Source organism: Tenrec ecaudatus, chromosome 1 (genome assembly GCF_050624435.1).
Source record: "Tenrec ecaudatus isolate mTenEca1 chromosome 1, mTenEca1.hap1, whole genome shotgun sequence".
In the NCBI taxonomy this organism is placed as follows: domain Eukaryota; kingdom Metazoa; phylum Chordata; class Mammalia; order Afrosoricida; family Tenrecidae; genus Tenrec; species Tenrec ecaudatus.
In genome coordinates this window covers 44,259,781-44,284,650 of record NC_134530.1, presented here as the reverse complement: position 1 = coordinate 44,284,650, position 24,870 = coordinate 44,259,781, and the positions used below count along the sequence as shown (strand labels likewise).

General features: G+C 39.8%; 1 protein-coding gene across 13 annotated transcripts in view; it reads left to right on the top strand.

Annotated features, from left to right (window-relative positions):
• Window positions 1–24,870, top strand: part of EIF4G3 (eukaryotic translation initiation factor 4 gamma 3) — a 382,761-nt gene that overhangs the window by 211,647 nt on the left and 146,244 nt on the right. For all 13 annotated transcript variants that reach the window (XM_075551768.1, XM_075551838.1, XM_075551777.1 and 10 more), the window contains 4 exons: window positions 7,799–7,978; window positions 8,558–8,672; window positions 17,017–17,114; window positions 19,134–19,256. In XM_075551768.1, the coding sequence (XP_075407883.1) occupies window positions 7,799–7,978; window positions 8,558–8,672; window positions 17,017–17,114; window positions 19,134–19,256 (516 nt within the window). The remainder of the gene's footprint in view (window positions 1–7,798; window positions 7,979–8,557; window positions 8,673–17,016; window positions 17,115–19,133; window positions 19,257–24,870) is intronic.

Here is a 24,870-nt window from a genome sequence, read left to right as displayed (position 1 = left end):
TCCAGAGACTTAGTGCCTTTGCAGACACAGCTCTAACGGCATGTGTCTGTGCCCCCTCCCCCATCTCCTCTGCTCCCACCAGAGGAGACTGACCATGACGTCATCATCATCAGACCGCAGCCCTAGAAAAGGAGCCCTGGTGGCATAATGATGCCCATTGGGCTGCTAACCACAAGGCCATCAGCAGTGCAAAACCAGCAGCCACTTTGCAGGAGAAAGATGGTGCTTTCTACTCCAGTAAGGTTCCGTTCTTGGAAATCACCAGGGACCGTTCTGCCCAGTCCTATGATGGCAAAGAATTTGAAGACACAGACTTGCCAGAAGGTAGGAGGAAAGGGGAGATGCTGAATATAATTTAAGAAAGTATTGAAAGAAATAAAATGAGAATTACCATGCTTTACTGGAAGAAAAAAAAAAACATCAGACAGTGACGTTAGCTGATTTCAGTAAGGAGGACATGATTTCCGTCAACCAAACTTAGATTGGCCAGTAGTTAATTTTTATTGTTTCTTCTTCTCCCTAAAAGCCTCATTTTAAGTAGCCTAAACTGAGTCTTTCGATTTTCAAAAGCAACATAATACCCCTGCTTACAGAATAGCGTTTGAAGTGATAAAGAATTCTACTTCTAGGGCTGATGAGTGCGTATCTATGATAGTTTGGCTTGTTTTTGTTTATGACTAAAGTTGAATTTAGAGCAAAAATAGAGTTAGAATCAGCCTTGAGACCAGTGAATAAGTTTCTCACTTCTTTATTTTATTATTCATCAGTGGCTACTTTTCTAATTACGTACATCTTTTCATACTTTAGTCATCTTTTGAATTTGAAAGTTAGATGCTATTTCAAATGATTATTGTTTAAGTTGAATAGCAAATGAGCAAACTTTTTGTGGATGCTTGGTAACCAGTGGTTCTATAAACTCATCAAAGAATCCAAATATTAAATCTTATTTAGGTAAACACCCTAGTCTAGTTTAGTAATCCAAAGCATGTATTTTTCTGTATATAAAATGAAGTAATAAGAATATAAATGAAAAACATAGTGAGATTTTCTACCCTAAATGGTTCTTAGAATACATTTTCGTAAGATAAATCAAGAAGGCCCAAGTAATTTTGTATGCCCTTGGCATACCCTTAGCTTTAGAAATAAGTCAACTATTTTTGTACTAATACTTGAAAATCCCAAGGTAATTATAAACAGAAAGAACAAAGAGCACATGCAAAATTAAAACAAGTCAACTGGCATAATTTAGATTCTGGCTTATGTCATTAATTTATTTTCTTTGGTGATTGGAGTCTGTATAGGTGAGGCTTAAGATTACTTATACTCCGGTCCTTATTGTTGAATTTCACAATAGTTTTTAAATCAAGAGGAAAGAAAGCAAAAAAGAGCCAGCAACTGGCTTATTGATGTTTTCCTTAGGTTCTCTAAGATTCCCCAAGTTAGGTTGTTGCAATCAACCTTTTCATTCTTTTTTTTTTCTTTTTAACTTCTTCATTCTTAGCGTAGACTTATTTGTTTGCTGAGGAGCTCTGGTGGTGTAGGGGGCAAGGTCAGCAATTCAGATCCACCAGCCACTCCAAGGGAGAAAGATGAGACTCACTACTCTCCTAAAAGTTACAGCCTTCGGAACCCACAGGGGCAGTTCTTAGGATCTTGTCCTGGTGGATCACCATGAGACGGAATTGACTCTATGGTAGTGAATTTGGAATTTGATCATTAGGCTGTTTCTTAGAAAGTGAAAAGAAGGCTTGAGGCTTGACTTAAACTCATCGATCTCTACATTTATATCTATATCTATAACTAGCCTTATGACCACAATCCTTGGATCTTTTAAAATGTCATGCTGACAGTTTTGCCTGGTATTTAGGGTGGCACCATAGATAATGAAGAAAGAACAGGTTGGGAATTGGCAAATCCGAGATTCAATCTCAGTTTCTGTAGAAACTTACTTTGGGCCTCAGTTTTCTTATCTGTGAGATGACTAGGTTTATAAATTAAATAATGTTGAGGTTGTATTTCTAAGCTTGTTTTGAGTATTAAAATTCTGCCTACCAGAGTGCCTTGGTAAGTGTTCATCTCCTTTATCAGTTAGACAGTCTTAGCCTGCCTTTCCCTTTTCCTAGTTATTTCTAGCTGTGATTGAAGTGTTCTAGAAGGATGCTCATTTCTCAGACTCCACATTATGATCTGACAAAATACCTTCTTGTTCCTGACAGAATCCGTAGGGCTTGCTTTCCTCCATCTGGCATAATTCTCCAGGGCAGTGCTGTCTACTAGAACTTTCTGTGATGATGGAAATGTTCTGTGTCTGTGTTTCCAATTGGATAGTCATGAGCCACATATGACTATTGAGCACTTGCGATGTGGCTAGTTTAACTGAGGAATTCAAGTTTTAATTTAAGGAAACCACATATGGCTGCTGTGTTGGACAGCTCGGCTCTAGGGCATATATCTTAGTTTTTTAGGAAAATCGAAATTATATGCAGGGAAACAAAGAATAGAATGAATCTTCATTGTAAATTGTTGTGAGTTAGCAGAACGTGTGAGTGATACCTGAATGATATCCTCTTATATGGGCTTTTGATTGCTTGTCAGAAAATCACAGCACTGTCATTTCTCAAGAGTATTTTAGAATTTATAAAGATACTTATACACAAAAAAATCTTAAGCAATTCCACATCTTTCTGCTCATCCCTCCAGTAGGTTGGACTATATTCTCTAAGCAGCACAGGATTTCACCAGCATATTTTCTATGGTTTGTATTGCTTTGTAGGTAAAGCAGTCGGTACCCTTTTTTTCTGTGTTGGAGAGCTAGCATGATTGTGTAGGATTATCTAGTTGTTGAAAATGAAGAGTTGATTTTTAAAGAATTTCTGTTTTTTGTGCAACTTTTAGGGGCATCTTTGTCTTTTTATTATTTCTGCTATCAAAGTCATTCAAAATGACACATTCTAATTAACATCTTTAAAGACCATTTATTATCAATATTATTGGCCAGGGATCTTTAGGAAACAGTATTAAATCTATCTTTTATAGAATTTTCCACAAGGAAGCATTTAGTGCATTTGTGTGAAAGTTAGTAATTAGGAGCACCCTCAGGTTAGCCTGTGTTTTAAATATTTTCTAGGCTCTTTGGAGGTGCCCACCGTACTACTCAGATGAGGCCTGTCACCTTCCTCTGTCATTCTCCTGACACACCAGTGAACCTTGAAAATGAAAAGACTTGAAACAGAATTAATCAATTTTTATGCATGGTTCTCTTTATCTAGCCCTCCTTAACATTGTTATCAGTGGCTTGGATAAATGGCATGCCTGTTAGATTTGCTGATGGTTGTCTATTTTTCACATTACATAATATAATCAAACTACACCACCACCCCCTCCTCAAACCTGAAATGATAGGTTGACTTTAGGTAGATGGGTTTTCAAAGAAACAAAACTACAAGATTCCTCATCTGGGCTTCAAAACACAACTGTAAGAGTATTTACAGAACTTTTATTGCTTGGTAGCTTACATATAAGGATAATTTCAGGCTTTTAAAAAATTTCAGGATTTTAAATTATTGTACGCTCAAAACCAATCAGCCATGACAGAAGATCTCCTGTGATTCTTCTTTTTATGAATTTTAACAGCAAGAATAAGAGGTGTATAGTGCCCATTTATCATCTACAAGTGCATTTTGAATGAATGCCAAGTTCATTCTTGTCAGAGTCTGCCTTCCAATTTGGGTTGGATTCTCTACTTCTTGAACAGTGAGCAGTGGAATTGGACTGAGAGACAGGAGCAGGCTGACGTGGGGTGAGAGGGTAGTGAATGGTTTGAACAAAAACTGGACAGTGGTCTGAAAGGTAGCAGGGATGGAGGTCTTGAGATTACTTAGAGGCCTGCCACTTAGTGAAAAGAATTGAACTTCTATGTTGTTTCCAGATAGACATTGATACAGAGAGAAAATTTTAGAGCCACTAGAAGGAATAAAGCTGTGTCTAAAGTTGCTAAAGTTTCAGAACCCCAAGAGCATGCCATAGAAGAGAATCAAATTTTAGGTAAACGGTTAGACTAAATGCCCAGTACAGTCCTTTCATCTAGGAGATTGTTTGAATCTTTTAATGACTTGTTCTCACTCAGCGGAGAGGAATCAGGTTCATGAGAATTGCAAGCAGTTTTAGGAAATCCATTCCCACATTCCTTTGAATAACATGGTTTGCTGCCATGGTCACACATCTGAGAAGCTGAATTCCCTGCACCATTATTAAATCTGTGTCTTCATTTATAATTGAATGGTTAAGAAGTAAATAAAAAAAGACTCCATCTATTTTATTTCTTTGCATTTTTAGCTGTTACACCCATTCCAGTCCTGCTGATGTTACCCCCTCTTGTTGCATGCTGTATATGACTAGGAACAAAAAACCAAGTTCCAGATAACTTGTAAAATCATTAGTTCTCTAAGACTTATCAAAAATAGTCCTGTAAAATGTGCCACGAATGTTAAGACATGAACAAATTTCAGTTATTTTCAGGGTGATGGGGAATGCAGGTTTGTAGGCAGAAGAGATTTGTTTTCTGGATGCCAAGCATAAATTTTGTGAATTAGCTGGTGGAGCATTTTTCTTACCAAGGTGCAGTTGTGTTGCGTGAGATGTGGCATCCCTAGTGAGTGGACCCAATAAAGCCCTATCTTTCTCCTTTGTTGAAGAGAAGATTTCTTCTGATTGGTGACACTTGCTTAAAAACACAGGGCATTCCTCTTCATGAGAGGCAGGATGTGTAACAGTTTAGCCTACAGGTTTAGAACCTGATTCTGAGAATTACAAGGCTTGAGCAAGTTATTTCTTCTCCTCGTTCCTTAATTTCCTCTTACATCAAATGACAGTGTGAATAAGAGTACTAGACACAAACGTTTGTTGTGAAGAGGAGTTAATTTAAAAAAAATACGTAGAACGGTGCCTGATTGGTAGGAAGTGCTATCAAAGTCTTCATTATTGCTACTGACTGTGTCTTTGTAAATATATTCCTACATAATTTCAAAATTGAAATGTTAGGGTTTTTTGTTTTGTTTATAACGATTGCAAGTTAGCATGAATACACAGTTTATGATTTACTAGCTTAGTTGATTATTAGTATTACTATTAGAAACCCAAATATTTGCTTTTGTTTTAAAGTCATTGAAGAAAACATTTTTCTACTCTATAGTAACTTCCTTGACTAAGATGTATTTTATTCAGGACAGGCTGGTTAAAAATTCCAGCAGCATAATTGGGGGGTGGGGGGGCGGATGGTAAGAAAAGTACTCATGTTTAATCATCTTAAATTGTGGAAGAACTTTGCCCCTATTGAACCTCACCAATTCTTCTTACTCTGCATAAATTTTAAAAATTAAGTTACCTTTCTCTACGTATACTGCCATGTCTCTCCAGGCAATATGTAAGACATCATTGGATTTTAATATAACCACAGTAGATCATTACCTGCGTTTGGTGTGAGTCTTTGTCTAGACTGCCCTCTAGAGTTGGTGGGAAAAGTCCTACAATACTCATCTTTATTCGCTATCTGACGGCTAGTGATGCTTAGGAAGTGGAACAGATAAACGCCGCTCTTCTTCTGGAGGCCTTTGACATTTGTGTAGTTCCTGATAAATTAACCAAATTATGAAGAGGATAGTAACTTTATCCCTAAAAGCTACTTAAAATTCACATGTATTGATGTATAATAAATTCTATTTGCTGTATGATTAAGAGAAGTAGTGCAGTTGATGGAAAGTTTGATACCTCATTGTTCCTGTTTGCAACCAACTGAGCTTCTTGGCTCTGCCACTAAAATTGTGTCCGTGGAGACAGTGGAAAGAAAGTCTACTGTAGCGGTGTGCCAGCCCAGCTTCCTGTGTGTTCTCAACTTGGCCTCCTGTGCCTTTCTCCTCATTGCCATCGTCTGCTCGCTGTGCGCCCTAGTCACTGCTTCCTCCTGCTGTCGCCTGCTGTCTACTGCTCTGCTGCGACTTAAACCTGCTGGGGCTTTCTTTTGTCCTGGGGTTTGAAGGGTGAATGGGGCTGAACCCCGGGCACCAGTTCTCAATTCTCCTGCTTCAGCACAGAATGAAAACGTACTTCCTGGCAGTGCACATGAGTAGGGCAGGATGAGAAAGACCTGAATATAAGCCCATAGGTTAAAGCTCAGCCTTGTCTTGATTTGGACCAGTTGCAACCGGGTATCTGGACTTGTGAAACAACTCAGGAGAATGGAGCTAGAGCATATTTTAGACAGTTATTCTACTTAATATTTAAGTGACCTATTATATGCTTGCTTAATGGAGAAAAGCAAGTTCTATCACAGAGTCTGGTATATGTTAAAAACTTAGCTATCTCTCAGCCCTTCTGCAAACTTTAAAATTTCAACTGGATTTTATGATTATTAAAACTTACCTTCCTTCCGGATGGAGATTGGGTCCTAGAGATGCTAAACAACTAATGTCAAATTCCATAATGCCTAATGAGTGCCCATAAAGCCACCATCCACTGCCATCGAGTCATCTCTGACTCAGGCCGAGAGCCCAGAGTAGGAGTTAGTAGCCCCAGCTGCGTGTATGCCACCACGCAGCCATTTCCTTCTAGTTTTTACCACTTGTGCCTACTATTAGAAGATTGTGCCATTGGGTTTACTAGTTTTTAATGTGGTTTAATCTCTTCATCCCCTGATCCTCCAGTTCTCAGGGGAGGATTGCCGCTCTGATTTCTAGTCTTTCATCTAGCTTCTTTCCTGTTATTACTAAATAGAGAGTTTGTTGAGTTGCATGCTATGTCCTCCTCCTTCCTACTGATCTCTAAGCTCTTCCATTGGCTTTCTTTCTGTTTCCTGCTGCTTTCTTGCTTCATAATTGAAGGGAGGATTCAGACCCATTCAGGTAACTAACAACTGGTTCTGCATGGCCTCATTATTACTCTTATTCCCCATAATGTTATTACAGTGAGATTTGTTATTTGCTGCTGAATTGATACATTCACTTGGAAATTCACTACTGATATATTGTTTCAAGGCTTTTAAGCCTACAGTGTGAACTACAGGTAATCACAGGTATTAGCTGTTTGCAACTTAGGCCATTTAAGATTTGAGCCACTCTCATTCCAGACTATCCCTAGGCCTGTGGAGATTCTCTGTTGTTTTTTGTTTTTTTGTTTTTTTAAACTGTTCTAGACATCGAGATCTGTTTACTATGGCTTCTGTTTAACATGGGGGTCTTATCTTTTTTTAAAAGGAAGGCATGTGACAATTTTAGAAATGGTTTTAGTTTACCTTGGACAAAACAAAAATAATTTCTGATGGACTGGAATGAAAATTTTTATGTCTAAATAGATTTGCTTGCCCTTCGGAATATTTTACACATAGCTTGAGGAAGGACTACTTTCAATAAACGGATAGCGAACCGTCTCCTCTTTCTGAAAAAGTTGATGCTTTTATGCATCAGAACAATTTTGAGAACGATGCCAGCTATCCCTTTTGTTATATTTTGTCATATGTTTTAAAGTGAATAGTTATGCAAGAGAATGTTTCTTTTAAAATAGCTGAGACTTCGTTATATAACAGTTGAAAATGACCTCCTGTTTTCAACGTGTGATGACACGTTGACCTAGTCTGGAATGTTTTCCACGAACCCAGTGTTTTTCAGGTATACTGTGTTTCTAAATCAAAGTTACCAAATGGTTATTAGTAGATAAGAAGGGGAATGTAAACATTTATTTATTCCCCTTTCAAAAACAAACTATATATATATATATATATATATACCTATTTGTTTCCCCTTCCCAGTTTTTCCAGAGGCCTCAAATACAGCCTCCTAGAGCTACCATCCCGAACAGCAGCCCTGCCATTCGTCCTGGTGCACAGACCCCCACTGCAGTGTATCAGGCCAATCAGCACATCATGATGGTTAACCATCTGCCCATGCCGTACCCAGTGCCCCAGGGGCCACAGTACTGTATTCCACAGGTAAAGTATCCCAGGCCCATGAGGCCAACTCAGAGTGGGAATCAGCTCATACTCCTACCTCAAGGAACAGGGAGGGTGGATGATAGCAGGGTTTTGGGTGATGTGTGGGCCTTTTTGAAGGTTTGAGGCCCAGCCATTCTGTTGGTTTCCATAATATTGTGAAGAAGTGATTCTGCATCTTGTTTACTTGCCTTCTATGGGAGTAGGTAAAAATTTAATGTAGCCTTTCTCAACCCCTCCCCCACAACCACCTGCTCTAAAGTGGAATTAGTAACTATGTTCTTCCTCTTATGTCCTTTAATGTTATTGAAAGCTACCAAGTAGAAGTAATTTGACAATGAGCTGATGTCTGTGCATTGATTTGCTGAATGGCTTTGCCTGGCATGTCTTTCTCTTCATCCTCATTGTATTTATTGGCAAGCAAGCATTTTAAATGTGTTTGATCAAACTCATTCATTTCATGTAAATTATTCTCTTAGAAACACATACGCAATTTTATTTCTGAATAAGTAAGCAATATTGTACCCCCTAAATTTCATTCATAGTATTTATTAAGTGTATGCATTTTTTATGTTCTAGTACCGTCATAGTGGCCCTCCTTATGTTGGGCCACCACAACAGTATCCAGTTCAGCCGCCAGGGCCAGGCCCTTTTTATCCTGGACCAGGACCTGGGGACTTCCCCAGTGCTTACGGTAAGTCGGAAAATCGAGCCAATTCTGCGAGACTGTTGTGTGTCTTTTATTTTGTCGTGTGGTGGGTCAGTTTGGATAATGATGTCTAGTGTTGTAAAAGCATTTTGTTTTGTTTTTCCAGTGTAACAAAAATTCAGAGCCTGTCATGTAATAAAGGACTTAGAGGGGAGCCTCTTCAGAAGCAGAGGCTGGGGTTCTGCTGGAGAAGAGCTCACATCTTGGAGTTCTAAATCTGCTAGTCAGCTACCATTGCCCACATTTCTGCCAGTGGCATGTATTTAGGTCATCTCTCATCCATGTTCTCGCTTTCTTCAAGCATGTTCACCACCTGACATCTCCGAGTTAGCCCCCAGGTGGCCGACGGAGATGGTGAAGTGCTCAACTGCTGATTGTAAAGCTCCCCAGGGGTAGCTCACAAATAAGGCCTAGTGGTCTGTTTTTAAAAGGTCACAGCTTTGAAAATCCTGTGTAGCTCGGTCCGACTCTGACCTGCCCGGGTGCACTGCGGGCTGCCATGCGCTCAGTAGCAACAGGATCCCATCTCGGTGCTTTTACTTACCCTGGTTCCTTTTCCCCGTTAGACTGTAAAAGCCCTGACAGCAGGGATTTTTGTTTGTTTTCTTTGCAGCCATATCTTCAGCATTTAGAACAGCGGTTCTCAGCCTGTGGTCTGACCACTTGGGGGTGGGGGTGGGGTGAGTGTTGAACGATACTTTTATAGGGGTCGCCTGATTCATAACAGCAGCTAAATTATAGTTATGAAGTAGCAACGAAAATAATTTTGTGTTTGGGGTTCACCACAACATATCACTGCTCTAGAACGCAGTGATTGACAGGTGCTTGGGAAGTAGACATTAAGTCCCTGAATGTAACTTGGTGAACATAATGTACAGAAGCAAATGCCAAACCTGTACTTGGTGTGTGAGCCAATACTGAACTCCAAGGAGTAATAGAATTACTTACTTTATTCAACAAATTGGCACCGTATGCTACACATTTGATTTATTCCATGGAATGTGTATAAGGGCTGAAATACTAGAAAAATTATAAACTACCAACAAAATTTAAAATTTCATATTGTTCTTTTAAAGGTAAACATGTTAGAGCTTACCTGTGTAAATAAACCTGAATTTACTAGCCAATTTCTTCACATGAAGATTTAGTGGTCCAATCAAGAATCTTTATAGCAGCGTCAAAGGTAGTAAGTTGATCTAAGAAAACTTTCTTCACTTTTGAAGTGAAATAGGCAAAGTACTCAAGAGAAAAGCTTGTGATTGCTTTGGTGACCCAAAGGTCAACAATTTCTCTGAAGTACAGATGAAAAAAAATTGGCAGGGAAACTAGAGTGCTAGAAATGGAACAACCAGAATGCCTTGAAATGTTGACAGTGAAAAATTTAACTCATGTGACTGAGCACCTTGATTGGAAATTTTGAAATGGAAAGCTAATTTGCTGTGTAAATGTTCACAGAAAATGTAATAAACTATTAAAACTTAAGTGGCGAGGGGGAAAGGTTTATCAGTATTGCCTTGTGAAACTGCCATCTTAAAGTAATACAGTATAGTCTAATTGAATATCTCAATATAGGTGTTTATTTAAAACATTTATTAAGTTGTAATTTTTACTATGAAATAATTGACATTTTCAAAACAAAATGATAGTGTATTTGTGTGTTTTCTTTAATTATAATGGGTAGTATGTCTTTGCTTTGCACTAGGGCCCTTAAATTTGTCCCGACTTTCTCTTTGATGGCCTTTATAGCTCTGGGCTTCACATTTAGGTCTCTGATCCATATTGAGTTTGTTTATGTATATGGGTTGAGGTTTGGGTCCTGTTTCATTCTTCTGCTGATGGAGATCCAATTTTGCCAGATCATTTGTTGAAGAGATTCTCTTTTTTCCATTTACTGTTTTTGGGCCCTTTGTCAACGTGGTTGAACTTATTTCTGATATTTGTGAATTTTAAAGTATAATAATGTTTACTTCTTTTACCACTCTTCATAGAAAGCATTGCCAATACTGTTTTGTGCTCTTGGTGTACCCCTTGACCTTAGTTGTAATCCATTGTTTAAATCTAATTGTAATGCCTTTGCATCAGTCCTTATTTTGAAACCTTCACTCCAGTTAAAAGCACGTGTGTGAAAATGGTTGGTGGTATACTTAGAACTTGCTGAATAATAAAGCTATAAAACGAGATGATCCCTGTCAGAGTAAACCTTCAAAATTGACAATATTTCTTTCAATTTCAAATTCAAAGTGAATATAGTTGCCTTTTAATTCACAAAATAATTTTCAACGGTATCTCAGTAACTTGTAGTCCTCTATATGTTTATAAATTTTACTATTTATGTAATTGACACAAAATTCTCATCATTAAAATGCTTTTTAAAACCATTCTAAGCCCACCCTCCTATTGCTATTCATCCTACTGAAATAGTATTTATGGAACAACATGAATTTGTATACCAACTAACCAGTTGACTTTGACTCATGGCAGTCCCTTGTGTATTAGAGTGAAACTGTGCTCCGTAGGGTTTTCAAGAGTTGCTTTTTCTGAAAGAAGATCACCAGGCATCTCAGTCCAGGCAACTTTGTATAGACTGGCATGTTGTCTGTCCATTGCCACTACACAAGAACTCCTAGATAGGGAGTGGCCACTGCCATGGAGTGGATAAAAACTCATAAAGACCCTGAATAGGGTTTCTGAGGCTGTAAATCTTTAAGGGAACAGTTCAGTTTCATCTTTCTCCCATGGAGGGCTGGTTAAGTTTGAACCGTTGACCTTGCAGTTAGTGCTCCAATACTTAGAAACAACAGCACCACCAGGATTCCTTAGAGTACTTTATTAGAAGGGAAATAATTCACAGGTTTGCATATATATTATTTAAACATTTTGCCTCTATTTCTATTATGCATAGACTATATGTTTATTTTTATGGAAAACTAGTATACTGAGGTACAGTCGTAGCTCAGATATTATAGATATCTATTCTCTGTTATGGATAGTCTTTCTTCCCCAAGAAGTTATCTTGCACAGTCTAATACTCATAAAATGGGCAATGTGTCACCAGTTGTTGTTGTTTTTAGGTACCATCGAATCAGATTTTACTCAGTGACCCTGTGCTGCACAGCAGAGCAAAGTACTACTGGGTACTGTGCCAACCTCACAACCGTTCATTTGCTTTGAGCACCTTGATGCAGCCGTGGTGCTAATCCATCTTTATGAGGTCCTTCCTCTTTTCTGTTGCCCCTCTACTCTACCGCCGATGTTGTCTTTCTTCATGTACTGGGTCTCTCCTGACATCTCTCAAGTATGTACGCCGAAGTCCTGCTATCTTGTTAAGGACGTGCTCCTTTAAGGAGCATGGCTGTACTTCTTCCTAGATAGACTCATTTGTCATTTTAGCAGTCCGTGTACTTTCAGTATTCTTCACCAGCACCACCTACACTTCAGACACATCCATTCTTCTTTGGTCTTCCCTATTCAGTGTCCAACGTTCACATTGCATGTGAAGCATTTGAAAAGAACATGGTGGCACCTTAGTTCCTCAAAGTAACATTTTTGGTTTTAACACTCTAAGAGGTCTTGTGCAGCAGATTTACCCAATGCAACTCACCTTTTGCTCTCTTGGCTGCTGCTTTGGTGAACATTGATTGTGGATCTAAGCACGACAAAATCCTTGACAACTTCAACCTCCTCTCCATTCATCATGATGTTACCCAGTGGACCAGTTATGAGTATTTGGCCTTCTGTACATTGAGTTGTAATCCGTACTGATGCGGCAATCCTTCATTTTCATTGTCAGGTGTTTTAAGTGCTTCAAGGCCCTCCTCACTTTCGGCCAGTGAATTTGTCATCTGCATGTCGTAGACTGTTAACTAAGCCTTCCTCCAAACCTGATGCTCATTCTTTTCATAGAATCCAGTTTCTCTGGTAATTTGCTCAGCTTGGTTTATCAGTAAAGGTGTGTATCAGGTTTGTGTCCTCTTATTCAATCTGTATGCTGAGCATATCATCAGAGAACCTGGCACCTAAAATAAAGCAGTATTAGCCCCAAATTAGAAAACCTATTTTAAAAGATTTCATTGTAAAAGTAATCAATGATCAATAATTTAACATTTCAAATAATAGGTGTTGTTGTTAAGTGCCATTGAGTTGGTCACTGTGTGTCCTACCTGTGTGTTGGGCTAAGTTCTTAGAGAGGCAAGACTAGTGGCACTTTTGTATGTGTATATGGAGAGAAATTTATGTCAACAAAATGACTCACATGTTTGTAGAAGTGGGCAAGAACAAGTCCAAGTAGGTTCCAAGTGGGTCAGATGCTAAGCTGTAAGGTTCTCCTAACTTGCAGAGCTTCATGGTTTGGTGAATCCAAGGTCAGCAGATCAGGCTTGTGACTGGAGAGGTGACTTGAGTCCAAGGTCAGCAGGTCAAATGGCAGACACTTGCTGGCTTGCTCTAGTACAAATAACCAGACGTTTATGAGCCTGATGCAGGATCCAGACCAAGCAAAAACCAAACAGGCTTTCCCACAGTATCTGCTTCTCTAGGAAGTAGGCCACACTCCCAAGGAACCTTTCTTTCAATTGCATCATGGCTGTGGCCTGAATAAAGGGGATGCCCTCCACCCTGATCCCACAGCCAGTTTCATCTTAGAGTTGATCACATTATGTGACGTCACATCGTGAGCAATTACAAGCCCTTCGTTACCAAAGCACTGAAAATACTGGCCCAACCAAGTTGACTCAAAACCTAACTATCACACTAAGTGGTATTTTATAGAGAAAGTGGTTTGGGAACCACTAAACACCAGCAAACCTTTTCTGTCACAGCCCCTTAGTACATGGTTTAGGCTTTGTGAGCCTTGTGTCTCTGTCTCAACTCTTCCACTCTGACTGGAGTGCAAAACCAACCACAGGCAATCAACTAGGTCCTTTGATTGGGTGTCTTTGACGAAGCTTTCTTTACAAAGCCAGGTGCTTGATCCATGCTTCATTCTGTGAGGTCCAGAGAGGCTAAGTAACTTGCTTAATTGATGTGGTATACAAAGTTACTCAGAATTTTAATAGAATAAAATGTTTTTAATGCCCTTACTATATAAGAAGTTTGACTATAGATGCACTGTGTGGTAGATTGGAAGCCTCCCTCTGCTGGGGCCTACAATTTAGAAGATAATTTGATGTTTTACTAATTGTGCTCAAGCCCAATTAATTGAAATTATCTTTGTCTTCCTGGCTTATTAGCAGTTATTTGTTGGGTATATGATATATCAGGCACTACCCCAGACATGTTTCATCAGAAGAATTTTGTCTTTTTTAAAAAAGAAAGAGAGAGATGGTTCACCTTTTAGATCTTATTTCACTTAGCTTGAAAAATATGGCAAGGTGAGCAGAGTGTGCTGCTTGTCTGGCAGCATTTGAAACCCCGTTTTCAAGGGATTTTTTCTTCTTCTGATTTTAGAAGGTAGTGACCTAATAGGGTGGCACAGAATTAGCTAACCGTATATACGCGAGTATAAGCCATGTTTTCCAGCACATTTTTATGTAGTTTTTTGGGGGGTGGGGGGTTGTAAAATGATGTGTCTCGGCTGATATTTGGGTCTGCTTATACTCAAGTTTATATTTCAGCACTGTTTTGTGACTGGTTTACTCTCTGGAAGAGGGGCGGGGCAACGTTTTTTTATTTCTTTACAGTGAACTTACCGAAATTCTAGTTATGCCCTCTTTTTAGATTGTTTCTAAACCTGATTCTCTAAACCTGACAACTACAGAGTTCTGGTTCTGTAACTCATGCCGCTTCCAGGAAGTATCCACTTTGAGGTTATTGTGATGAGGCTGGGGATGGAGATGATGACAATGGTAATCATTTCACTTACTGCCATCAGGTCAGCTCCAACTCATAGCGCCCCTAGAGTGTAACTCTCCCTGTGGGTTTCTAAGATTGTGACTCTTTACTGGAGTTCTGTGGAGCAGCTGGTGATTTCGAACTGTCCACCTTCTGGTTAGCAGGCCAGTTCCACCAGGACTCCAATGATATTATTACTATTATTAATGATAATGTAAAATAGCCCCATTCTTTGGCTTGTTTACTAAGTACCGGGAAGTTCATTTGTATTAACTACCTGCGTGCACAATGCATCTGTTGTTATTACTGTGGCTGAAGTCTCCACTCCATGCTGAAGGTCGACCTTTCACCAAGTCCTAAACCGCCTCCTGCATCCATGTAAGGATAGCATGCTGGCAGAATCCTCTTTCCCCTGTCCCATTGCCACATCTTTCGTTCTCCTGTTGGCTTAGTATTATCAACACACTTCCTCACTTACCAGCTTGTTCAAAAAGGAAAATAAGATTCTTGGCTTCATATTTTTGTCCTACTTAGGAGCCCTGGTAGTACAGTGGTTAAGTAAGCCAAAGCAGTCTGAATGGACTCGCTGACGCGTCAAGAGAAAGATCTGGCAGTCTGCTTCCTTAGAAATCACGGTCTTGGACACCCAGTGGTTTGCTTCTCCTCCTCAGGGTCATTGTGAGTTGAAATGTATGCACGCATCATGGGTATTGTTGTCCGACTCTTTCTTGTTCTGCTTCCCTTTACAGCAGGATTTTTTAGGGTGGGGGGGGGGCGGGAGTAGTTATTCACACTTGTTGTTCCTTTACTTTCACCCTTTTCACTGTTGAATTCACCCCAAAACTAGAATGTGCACGCCCCTACCCTACCTCTCCATCCAACAACTTTTGTCGCGGTCGTAAGTAATTTCTACCATCAAAAATTCAACAGGCCCTCTTCCCATCGTTTGACATAAACACCTTCCTCTATTCCTCCTCTGGATTCTTGATCCCTTTTCATGTCAGTCACTGCATTGATTTTCCCTTCTCATACCCGTGATTTCTTAACACACATAGAGCCCCCCAGGATTAAGGCTTTGGGTTTCTTATTTACTTGTATTAATTTCCTGAGTTATCTTATTTAGTTCACCTTTAGCTCAGCATGGTTTATCAGTAAAGATGTGTATCGGGTTTCTATCCTCTTATTCAATCTATATGCTGAGCATATCATCAGAACCTGGCACCTAAAATAAAGCAACTACCCCAAAATTAGAAAACCCAATTTAAATAATTCATTTCATTGTAAAAGTAATCAATGATCAATAATTTAACATTTCAAATAATAGGTGTTGTTGTTAAGTGCCATTGAGTTGGTCACTGTGTGTCTTACCTGTGTGTTGGGCTGAGTTCTTCAGAGAGGCAAGACTAGTGGCACTTTTGTGTGTATACATAGTGCTGTCGTTTAAATGCCTATATTCTACCAATTTCATGATGGATTTATCTAGTTGATTCCTATCCTCTGACTCCACGCACATGTCTCTTCCTGCCTACTTATTTTTTTTCTTTTGAAGGTCTAATAAGTGCTTAAAATTGTCATGTCCCTTGCTTTTCTAGTTCCCCTGATCTCAGTAATGGCCCCTTTAGTCTTCCACTGTCTCAAAACAAACAAAAAACATAAAGCATTTCCTTGTCTTTCATTCACACCCACATCCAATCCATCAGCAAATCTGTGGGCATTTCCCTTCAAGTTCTCCAGTATCTAGCTTCTTTTCAGCACCTCTCCTGTAAGCACTCTGGCTTAATATTAATTGGCATAACAGACTAGGTTCTGAAAGTTAAAATAATTCATTGTTACTACAAGCAAAGGTAGAAGTAGGGCAGAGGGCAAGAGAGTCAAAAGCATGAAAGATGTAAATGAGATCAGTATACGCAAGAGCAAAGGCATGCGGTTGAAAATGTAGTTGAAAGCAGGAGTCATGGATCTTGGATTCCATGTTTAGTCTCTGGCCTTTTTTCCATGTTCACATGAGGGCATTTCCCAGCAGGACATTGCCTCCATAACTAAGGACAGGAGGTAGACCAACTCCAAACAGGAGATAATCCGATGTCTACATCCTGCTCCTGACCAATCCGACAAACTCAGAGACCTGCCACTGAGTGTTAGTCACTTTTTCAGATAATGGACAACCAGAATAACTTTGTTTTGTTTTCTTTTTAAGCAGGATTTGCGTTGGAAAGATAACACTAGTGGAATTCTCAGGTGTTGATTATTTGGTTGTTTTATCCGAGACAAAGGTGCTTATGAGTGATTGAAGATGTGATGTATTTGGGGGGTCATTTATTGATCATTTCAGTGGCTAAAGGAGAGGAACACTTATCTGTGTCACATGGTACAGAGAACTAGTGGGAAAAGATAGATAAGAATTTTTAAAAGGATTATCCAGAGTTGCAGTGCCATTGATGGTCTTCTAGTGGCTTAAAGTGTTACTAAATGCTTCTTCTCATTCTTCTCTGCTTCTCAGGAACGCCTTTTTACCCAAGCCAGCCAGTGTATCAGTCAGCACCTATCATAGTGCCTACGCAGCAGCAGCCCCCTCCAGCCAAGAGAGAAAAAAAAACAGTAAGAGATCTTTACCTCTTTTTACGAATTGATTGAAAGTACGTTCACCTGCCAAACATATTTACTCAAAGCTGCAATCATCAGCCCTCCCGTTCACAAGCAACGGTGCCATTTTCATCCCTTCCTTATACCCACCCTCACCATTAGACCTGGAGGATTTCTATGGGCACAGAACTAAAAAGTCCAAGTACAATTTACTTGGTATCAGTTTCAGCCTATGTCGAGTTAGGTGTACTACATAACAACATATGCCATACCGCTTTCGAACTGGAAGAGCTCAATTTGTCAAGTTCCCACTCAGTTGGAGGAGTTTGTGCTCAACTCTTACACCTTGTCTTTTCACACCACTCCTGATCAGCTGGCTCTCCATCTCTGAACTCAGCAAAGAGCAAAGGTGCAAATTATTAAAGACAAGAAAAATCCTTCTCGTGAAATAGATGTATTTTAAGAAACTGTCAACAGAATTTACTAGAGTCAGTTACAGAGGCATCACTTTAATAAGCAGGCCCACGGCAATAAAAATGAGTAATGCACAATTCATGTTGCAGAACTCTCCATAGTAGTTTGCAGTCTTTTAGACTACAAAGCGATTTCATAACAGTAGCCTTCAAAATTCTCATTTTAAAAAAAGAGATTTACAAACTTTCGGTATGTCGTTGTTAGAAACAAATTACTTGTGTACTGTTCACAATAACAAGGCTATGCATGTATTATTACACTGCCTTTGAGAGAATATTGCATCAGTGTAGTCAAAGGTAGGTTTGAAGAGCATTCTCAGAATAAGGAAAAGAAGTTCACGAAGGTGGAAGACAGTAATAACAGATGTTACAAAAGAAGAAAATGGAACAAGTAAATTATAATCAATGTATAAAATTGCAGTAGAAACCTGTTTGCATACCATAGAAAGGATTGAGATTTAAATCTTACTGAAAAATAATCTTCCATATCCAGAGATTGTCTTAGTGAATTCTTTGAGATTCTCAAGGGTCAGAGCTTCGGTAAGCCCTGGGAGGAAGTCATAACGAGCAAGGTGGGCCTTTCCTGTATCAGCCCCGTCCCGCACGGAAGGCTTAGACGGGTACTCCATCTCCACTGCAGCACCACTCTTTAAGAGACGTCAGAGTAAGACCTTGCACGCTGCTCCTCTGTGTCTTGCATCTTTTCACTTGCTGCATACATCTTGAAGGTCATTCCATATCAGTACTCAGAGAACTGCTTGATTCTTTCTGCTGGTTTTTAATTTCATGGAAGTAACATAATTTTTTACCTCTTCTCATCTTGGGGGACCGTTAGGACGAGTGCACGTCTTGCTGGAGGGAAAGACCGCTGCAGTGACTGCAGTGATGATCCTTTTCTACTTACGTCCTCCAGTGGTTATTTGCAGGATGCACGATGCACTTGTCATAGGAGGGGTGCATTTTTTTATCGTTTTACAGAACCTCAGAGAACTGAACTACTTAGGTCACTTAAAGCTTTATAGAACATCCACATATTAAAACTATTTTACCAGCCATGTCTTATTAAACAATGTAAACAAAATCAGTTTATTTGATAGTGTAGAGCCCTGGTGGCATAGTGGTTATATGTTAGGCTGCTAACTTCAAGGTCAGAAATCCAAAACCACAGAGCAGCTGCCCTGTGGAAGAAAGACAAGGCTTTCTACTCCCACAAAGAGGTACAGTCTCAGAAACCGACAGGGCAGTTCTACTCTGTCCTATGGGGTCACTAGGAGTCGGAGTGGACTCAGTGACAGTGAGTTCGGTTTTGAGTTTTCTGCACAAGCATGGATGCTTTGCCTTTTTTATCTAGAAATTGACCAAACCAGATACTATTTTAACTAGTTATTCCTATGGCCTAGATCTCTCTGGATGACTTCATATGGTTCTGAGATGGAAGCAGAATCAATCTGGTGACCATCAAGCTTTGATACTTGATCGACTTTCCAGTTTACAACTTTAATACATGCCATACTTGTAAATCTACTACCTACACAGATGCCATTTTATTTTAACTTTATAGATTAGAATTCGAGATCCAAACCAAGGAGGTAAAGACATAACAGAAGAGATTATGTCTGGAGGTGGCAGCAGAAATCCAACTCCTCCGATAGGAAGACCTACATCCACACCTACCCCTCCTCAGGTAAGCCAGAGTAAGCCGTGACAGATGATGATGTAAATGCGTTCAATAACCTCTACTGAACTCTTTCTTTTCTATAGCCACTTTCTCTACTTACCGTTCCCACCAGTTGTCTCATAGCCTTGAATATCTCAAAGGCATAGAAGCATGATTTCTTTTTCACCAGTCATGACCACTCCCAGTTTTGGGGGGTAATTTGTATATTATTGTCATGTTCATAGCTGCTGCCACTCTTTCTGATGAACTATTGTGTGATACCAAAAAGAACTACATTCCTATGGAAACGTCATCATTCGATGAATATTTTTTGTTTTCCTGTGGAATGTTAGGAATTAAATACTGCAGACTTTGTTTATTCTGGAACTTGCATTGAAATCCACATATTCTAATCTTTTGTCTTTCCAAGTGCATGCCTTGAAAAGCCATAGGCACTAGAAAGACCTCATTTTCCCTTTTTACAAACTAAACAAAACAACAGACAAGTCTGATGATCGCACAGGACTCTTGCCCCATTTCCCAGTAAATCTTAGAGTGGTGTAGATTATAGAGCGACAAGAAGGCCTTGCTGCCTGCTTTATGTAAAAATGTTAACCTATTAGTTCAAAGGACATAGAAACCTTTATTTATGCGAAAAACCTGCATATTTTCAACTTTGGCAGCTAATTTCACTAGTAAATAGCACAATGTCAACTTTTTAAAAACAAAACAAATTTAACCTACGATCTTTTGCTGTTTCTAGACATTTGAAAAGTCTAATGCCAAGAAATCCTGAACCATCTTCGGGTTGGAAAACCTGAAGATAAGACAATGCTATGCACGAGAAGTTTAGACTCACTAGTAGCGATTGTGGTGCCTTTTGGTCTCATGGAGAACTTGCTTCGGTTCAGGCAGTTACATGTGTGGTGGCCAGCAAAGCTCTTTCCTTGTCACTGGGGAAGTAGTAGTCACATTAAGGAAGACAGGCCAAGGGCTGTGATCATATATGGCATTCCTTCTTTGAAGTGTGTACAAAACACAGAGATGATTAAGAGGGGGGCAGAATTGAAGCACAGACTGAAATGTAGCAAATCGCAGAGCCCTGCTAATGACAACACAGGCTAAGTAGTACATGCCTATGAGCTTTGACGTGGAGTTACATACCTGGTTTCGAGTCCCAGTGCCTTAGTTTCTACATTTAAAGAATGCGGAAAAGGGAACCCTGCCATTTAAAGTTATTAACAGGAGTAAATGAAACCAAATACTTAAAACTGCTTAAGCTCAATGCCTGGTACCTGCTGAGCATTCAATAAATTTGGCTGTTATTAGTATTATAATTAGTATTGCTCTAGGAGGCCTAGAAGAGAAAATGCCTGGGAAGATTTCACAGCACAGATGCCATTTAATGATCTGAGTTCCCAGATTGGTGTTTATGAATGGGAAAATGGGAGAAGGCTGTTCTAGGAATGGAGAGCATGTGCAAAAAGCACATCTTAAGAGAATTGTATGAAAGGGAGGTTGTGGTCCTGTTCCAGATGAGGAATTAGGAGATCAGTTGAAGGGCCTTGGCGATATGTTCACCAATTGGTTATTAACTAGATGAGATTAGAATTTGTTTATCTTGATTAGGGCACTTTGGGAAAGAGTACTCTTAATGGATACTATTAATCATTATATTTAGACATCCGGCCTTTGCCAGTCCTGTTCCAGGTACACAGTGACTTATAGTACCCCAAAATGTAAGGGAGGAAGAATCAGGGATGGCTGCTTTTGTAGTTTTTGTAACAAAAATAGAGGAGAAATAGGTATTTGCTCTTGTTTTTGTACTAAGAGAAAGAAATTGACCTTGAAGTATTAAAATTATCTATTGGATAGTTCCTGGAGATTTTAGATCTCAGTGTGTAAGAAATATGCATGTGTATGTATTCAGACCCGTAATTACAGGTAATTACAATACATAGGCATAGGTGCATAGGTTGGCAGTGCAGAGCAGTAGACATACCTACATGCTCACCTTAAAGAATTTGTAATTTGGGGCTTATGGTTAGAAAGACATGGATTGTGATAAGAGTTGTATGAGCCCCCAATAAAATGATTAAATTTAAAAAAAGACTTTTGTACACCAGATAAAACCACTCTTATATATTTCCTTTAGTACTTAGATGGTTTGATTATTTTACTTGTCTTAAAAGAGTGTATATTAAAACACGCAGTGAGGTTTGGATCATGCTGCTGCTCCCCACCCCTCCCTCCCTTTAAACCAAATGGCTTGCTTCTTGTTTCATTAATAAAAAAAATCTAATTTGCTTTATTGAAGAAAAGAACACATATTACTTAAACATTACACACATTTGGCCATAGTTTATCTGCAGGAACACATGATCATGTGAACTTTATACAGTTTTTGTAGTACATTTTTTTTCTCAAACCATTTTATAAGAGCTAATCCAAACATCATACCCTTCCATAGTTCAATCATATCAAGCAGCATTGTACAAATTGGTACCAAAATAATATTTTTAAAACATATTGTTACATTTTGAAAGGCTTTATTCATTTACTGAATTAGCATATATATCTGTGTTTGTATTTCTATATTTCATTGATCCACTTGTGATACTTTTTCTACACTATCATATATATCATATATAATCTGTATAATACAACTTTTAATACTTCAGAGAGCACTTCATACTCTCTACTCCTGTCTTCTAGTGTTTCCTCAGCTCTGCTTGAGGGCCCCCACCCCTACACGGGAACCGCACAATCATTCCAAGTCCCTTAACATTGCCTGGTCGGGTTACTCCTGCCTATCCAGCTTTGCCTCATCCTTCCAGAGACTTGGAAGCCTGTTTTTTGACTTCAGGCAGCAAGTTCTCACTATTGCAGATCTAACTTTGTTTTCGCAACTCGGTGTTTAAAGAAGTCTTTCCATCTGAATGCCTTCAGCCTGAGCATCCATTTCCAGTTTTATGTTCTACTCCTTCGCACCCTTTTGCATCACCCACTGATGGCTTATTGAGGGCATTTACATTTGCTACCGCTTTGATGCAAACCGTCTAGTTAGGGATCTTGTTTTCCTTTCCTCCATCAATTATAGCAGAGTCGACCCCATTGCTCAGACAGCAAGCCTAGGGGCCATCTTAGTGCCTGCCATTGAGCGACCTGTGTGGCACAGCATGGAGCCAGCCCCATGGGGGCTTCTTGGCTTTCATCATTACAGGAGCAGGTGACCCCGTCTCACTCTGCAGGGCCGCTGGTGGCTTTCTGTTAGCAGCCAGGCACGTAACTGCACCACCTTTCACACACTCTGCCACTAACAGCTCAGCAAATTCTGGCCTTTCCTCGCCACTTTCACAGCTCCCATTACCCTCCAAGCCACGTGAGTGTCTCTCCCAGATCATAACAACTTCCCTACTCAGCTCCTACTGTTTTGCTGCTGCTAGATCTTAACATTTTCCACAAGAGCCTGCGTGATCTTGGAAAAGCATAAATCAAATCATGTCTCTTCCTTACCTGGCGTTGCTATCATTTGAAACCTACTCAACTGCACCTGACACCAACGCTAGGTTTTCTATCTGATAAAGATGGGATGTTTTCTCTGTTCTTTACGTCATTTTCCACTTCTTGTCATGACGATTTGTAGTTTTCAGAGCATAAAATTTTTATTTCTTGTGCTAAGTTTATTCCCAAGTATATTCTTCTTCTTGATGCTATTGCTTGTTTGATGCTATTGTTAATGGAGATGTTTTCTTAATATTTTTGTTGGATTGTTCATTGCAAGTTTATAAAAAGACAATTTTTGTATATTGATCTTGTGTACTGCAGCTTTGCTGAACACATTTATTCGGTCTAAGAAGTTTCTCAGAAAGGAGCCCTCGTGGTGTTGTAGTTACTCTGCGACTGGTGGTATGGCGGTTGGGCTGCCATCGGCACGGTCAGCAGTTTGAAACCACCAGCAGCTCCGCAGGAGAAAGCCTGGTCTTTCTACCCCTGTAAGCAGTTCAGAGTCTCAGAAACCCACAGGGGCGACCTATGAGTCGGCATTGGCTCGAAGGCAGTGAGTTTTCTTGGAATCATTTTTCAGTGGATTCCTACTTCATGCTTTCCAGATACCTTCTTTTATATAACAAGTCGCTAATTTCTAAGCTTCAGCTTATAATGTCCTTCTTTCTGCCTGATGTCTGTATTCAGATATATTATAAATACCTCAGACTCAAAATAAAAGTTCATGGTTTCTTCTGCCCAGGGAACACCAGATAGCTCGTCCAGTACTACTTATTCTCAGTGACTGCTACACCTCTCATTGGTCAGAAATTTTCATGCCTTTCTATTTCTCTCCTCTTCATTGCCTCCCTCCCCACCACAACTAATTAATTACTAGCGCCACAAATCAAATCCACTGCCATTGCGTCTATTCCCATCCCTAGAAACCCTAAGGTTTTTAAGGCTTTGTAAATCTTTGTGGGAACAGACAGCCATTGCAGCTAGTGGTTTTGACTCACCAACCTTGAGGCCAGCAGTCCCGTGCTGCCCCAGTAGCACCCCAGGGCTCCTTAATGAATTACTTGGCCCTGTAAGTTTACCTATTTATTTAAATGAAATCCACTCACATCTCTCTATGATATCAAGCCCTGTCAGAGAAACAATGGAGTACTCACTGGCCTTTGATGGTTCAAAACCACCAGTGGCTCTAAGGGAAAAAGGAGAGCCTATTCCCATAAAGATTTATAGCCTCAGAAACCCTTTGTCAGATTTCTATGAGTCAGAATTTACTTGATGACCATGGTTTTAAAAATGTTATTATTACCACCACCAAAATTATTCCCTTGGGCTACTTTAATAACTTTATGTAAATTCTTGTGGTTAACTAGTCTTGTTTCCCTTAGTCTGTTCTCCATGCAATAGTCCAAAGAATCTTCTTAAAATGCAAACCTCGTTGTCATGTTACTGCTTATGACTTTTCCTTTGACTTCCTCTCCTTTTGCTCTGGGGATAGAGTTCAAAATGCTTGGTGTGGGTGGCCCTGCCTGGTCAGTTGACTACCGGTCTCGTTTCACACAGTGACTCTCCTACAGTCCTTGCACACAGACGTGTTGATAACATCTTACTTTTTCTGTTGGAACCATCTTCAGTCTTTGCACATGCTATTCCTTCTGCATGAAGTGCTTCCTCCTCAGTGCTGCTTCTGTGCCTCCAGAATGCATACCTTCACATTGATTCTTTGAAGATCAGTGTGAATGTTGCTTCCTCAAAAATTCCATGCACAGCAGAACGAAACACCGCACGGGCCTGGGCCCTTTGTTGCAGCCACGGCATCGATATCTCTCTCTGAGGGCCTTCCTCGCCTTCGCTGCCCCTCTACTTTACCAAGCATGATGTTCCTCTCCAGGGACTGGTCTCTGCTGACAAACACGGCCAAAGCGTGTAAGACGAAGTCTCACCATCCTTGCCTCTAAGGAGCACTCTTGGCTACGCCTCTTTCAAGACAGATCGGTTTTCCCTTCTTGCTGTCCATGGTACCTTCAGTATTCTGCAGCACCACAACTCAAATGCATCCATTCTTCCTCAGTCTTCCATTTTCATTGTCCAGCTCTCACATGCTTAGGAGGCAGTGAAGAAGAGGAAGCCTTGGGTCAGG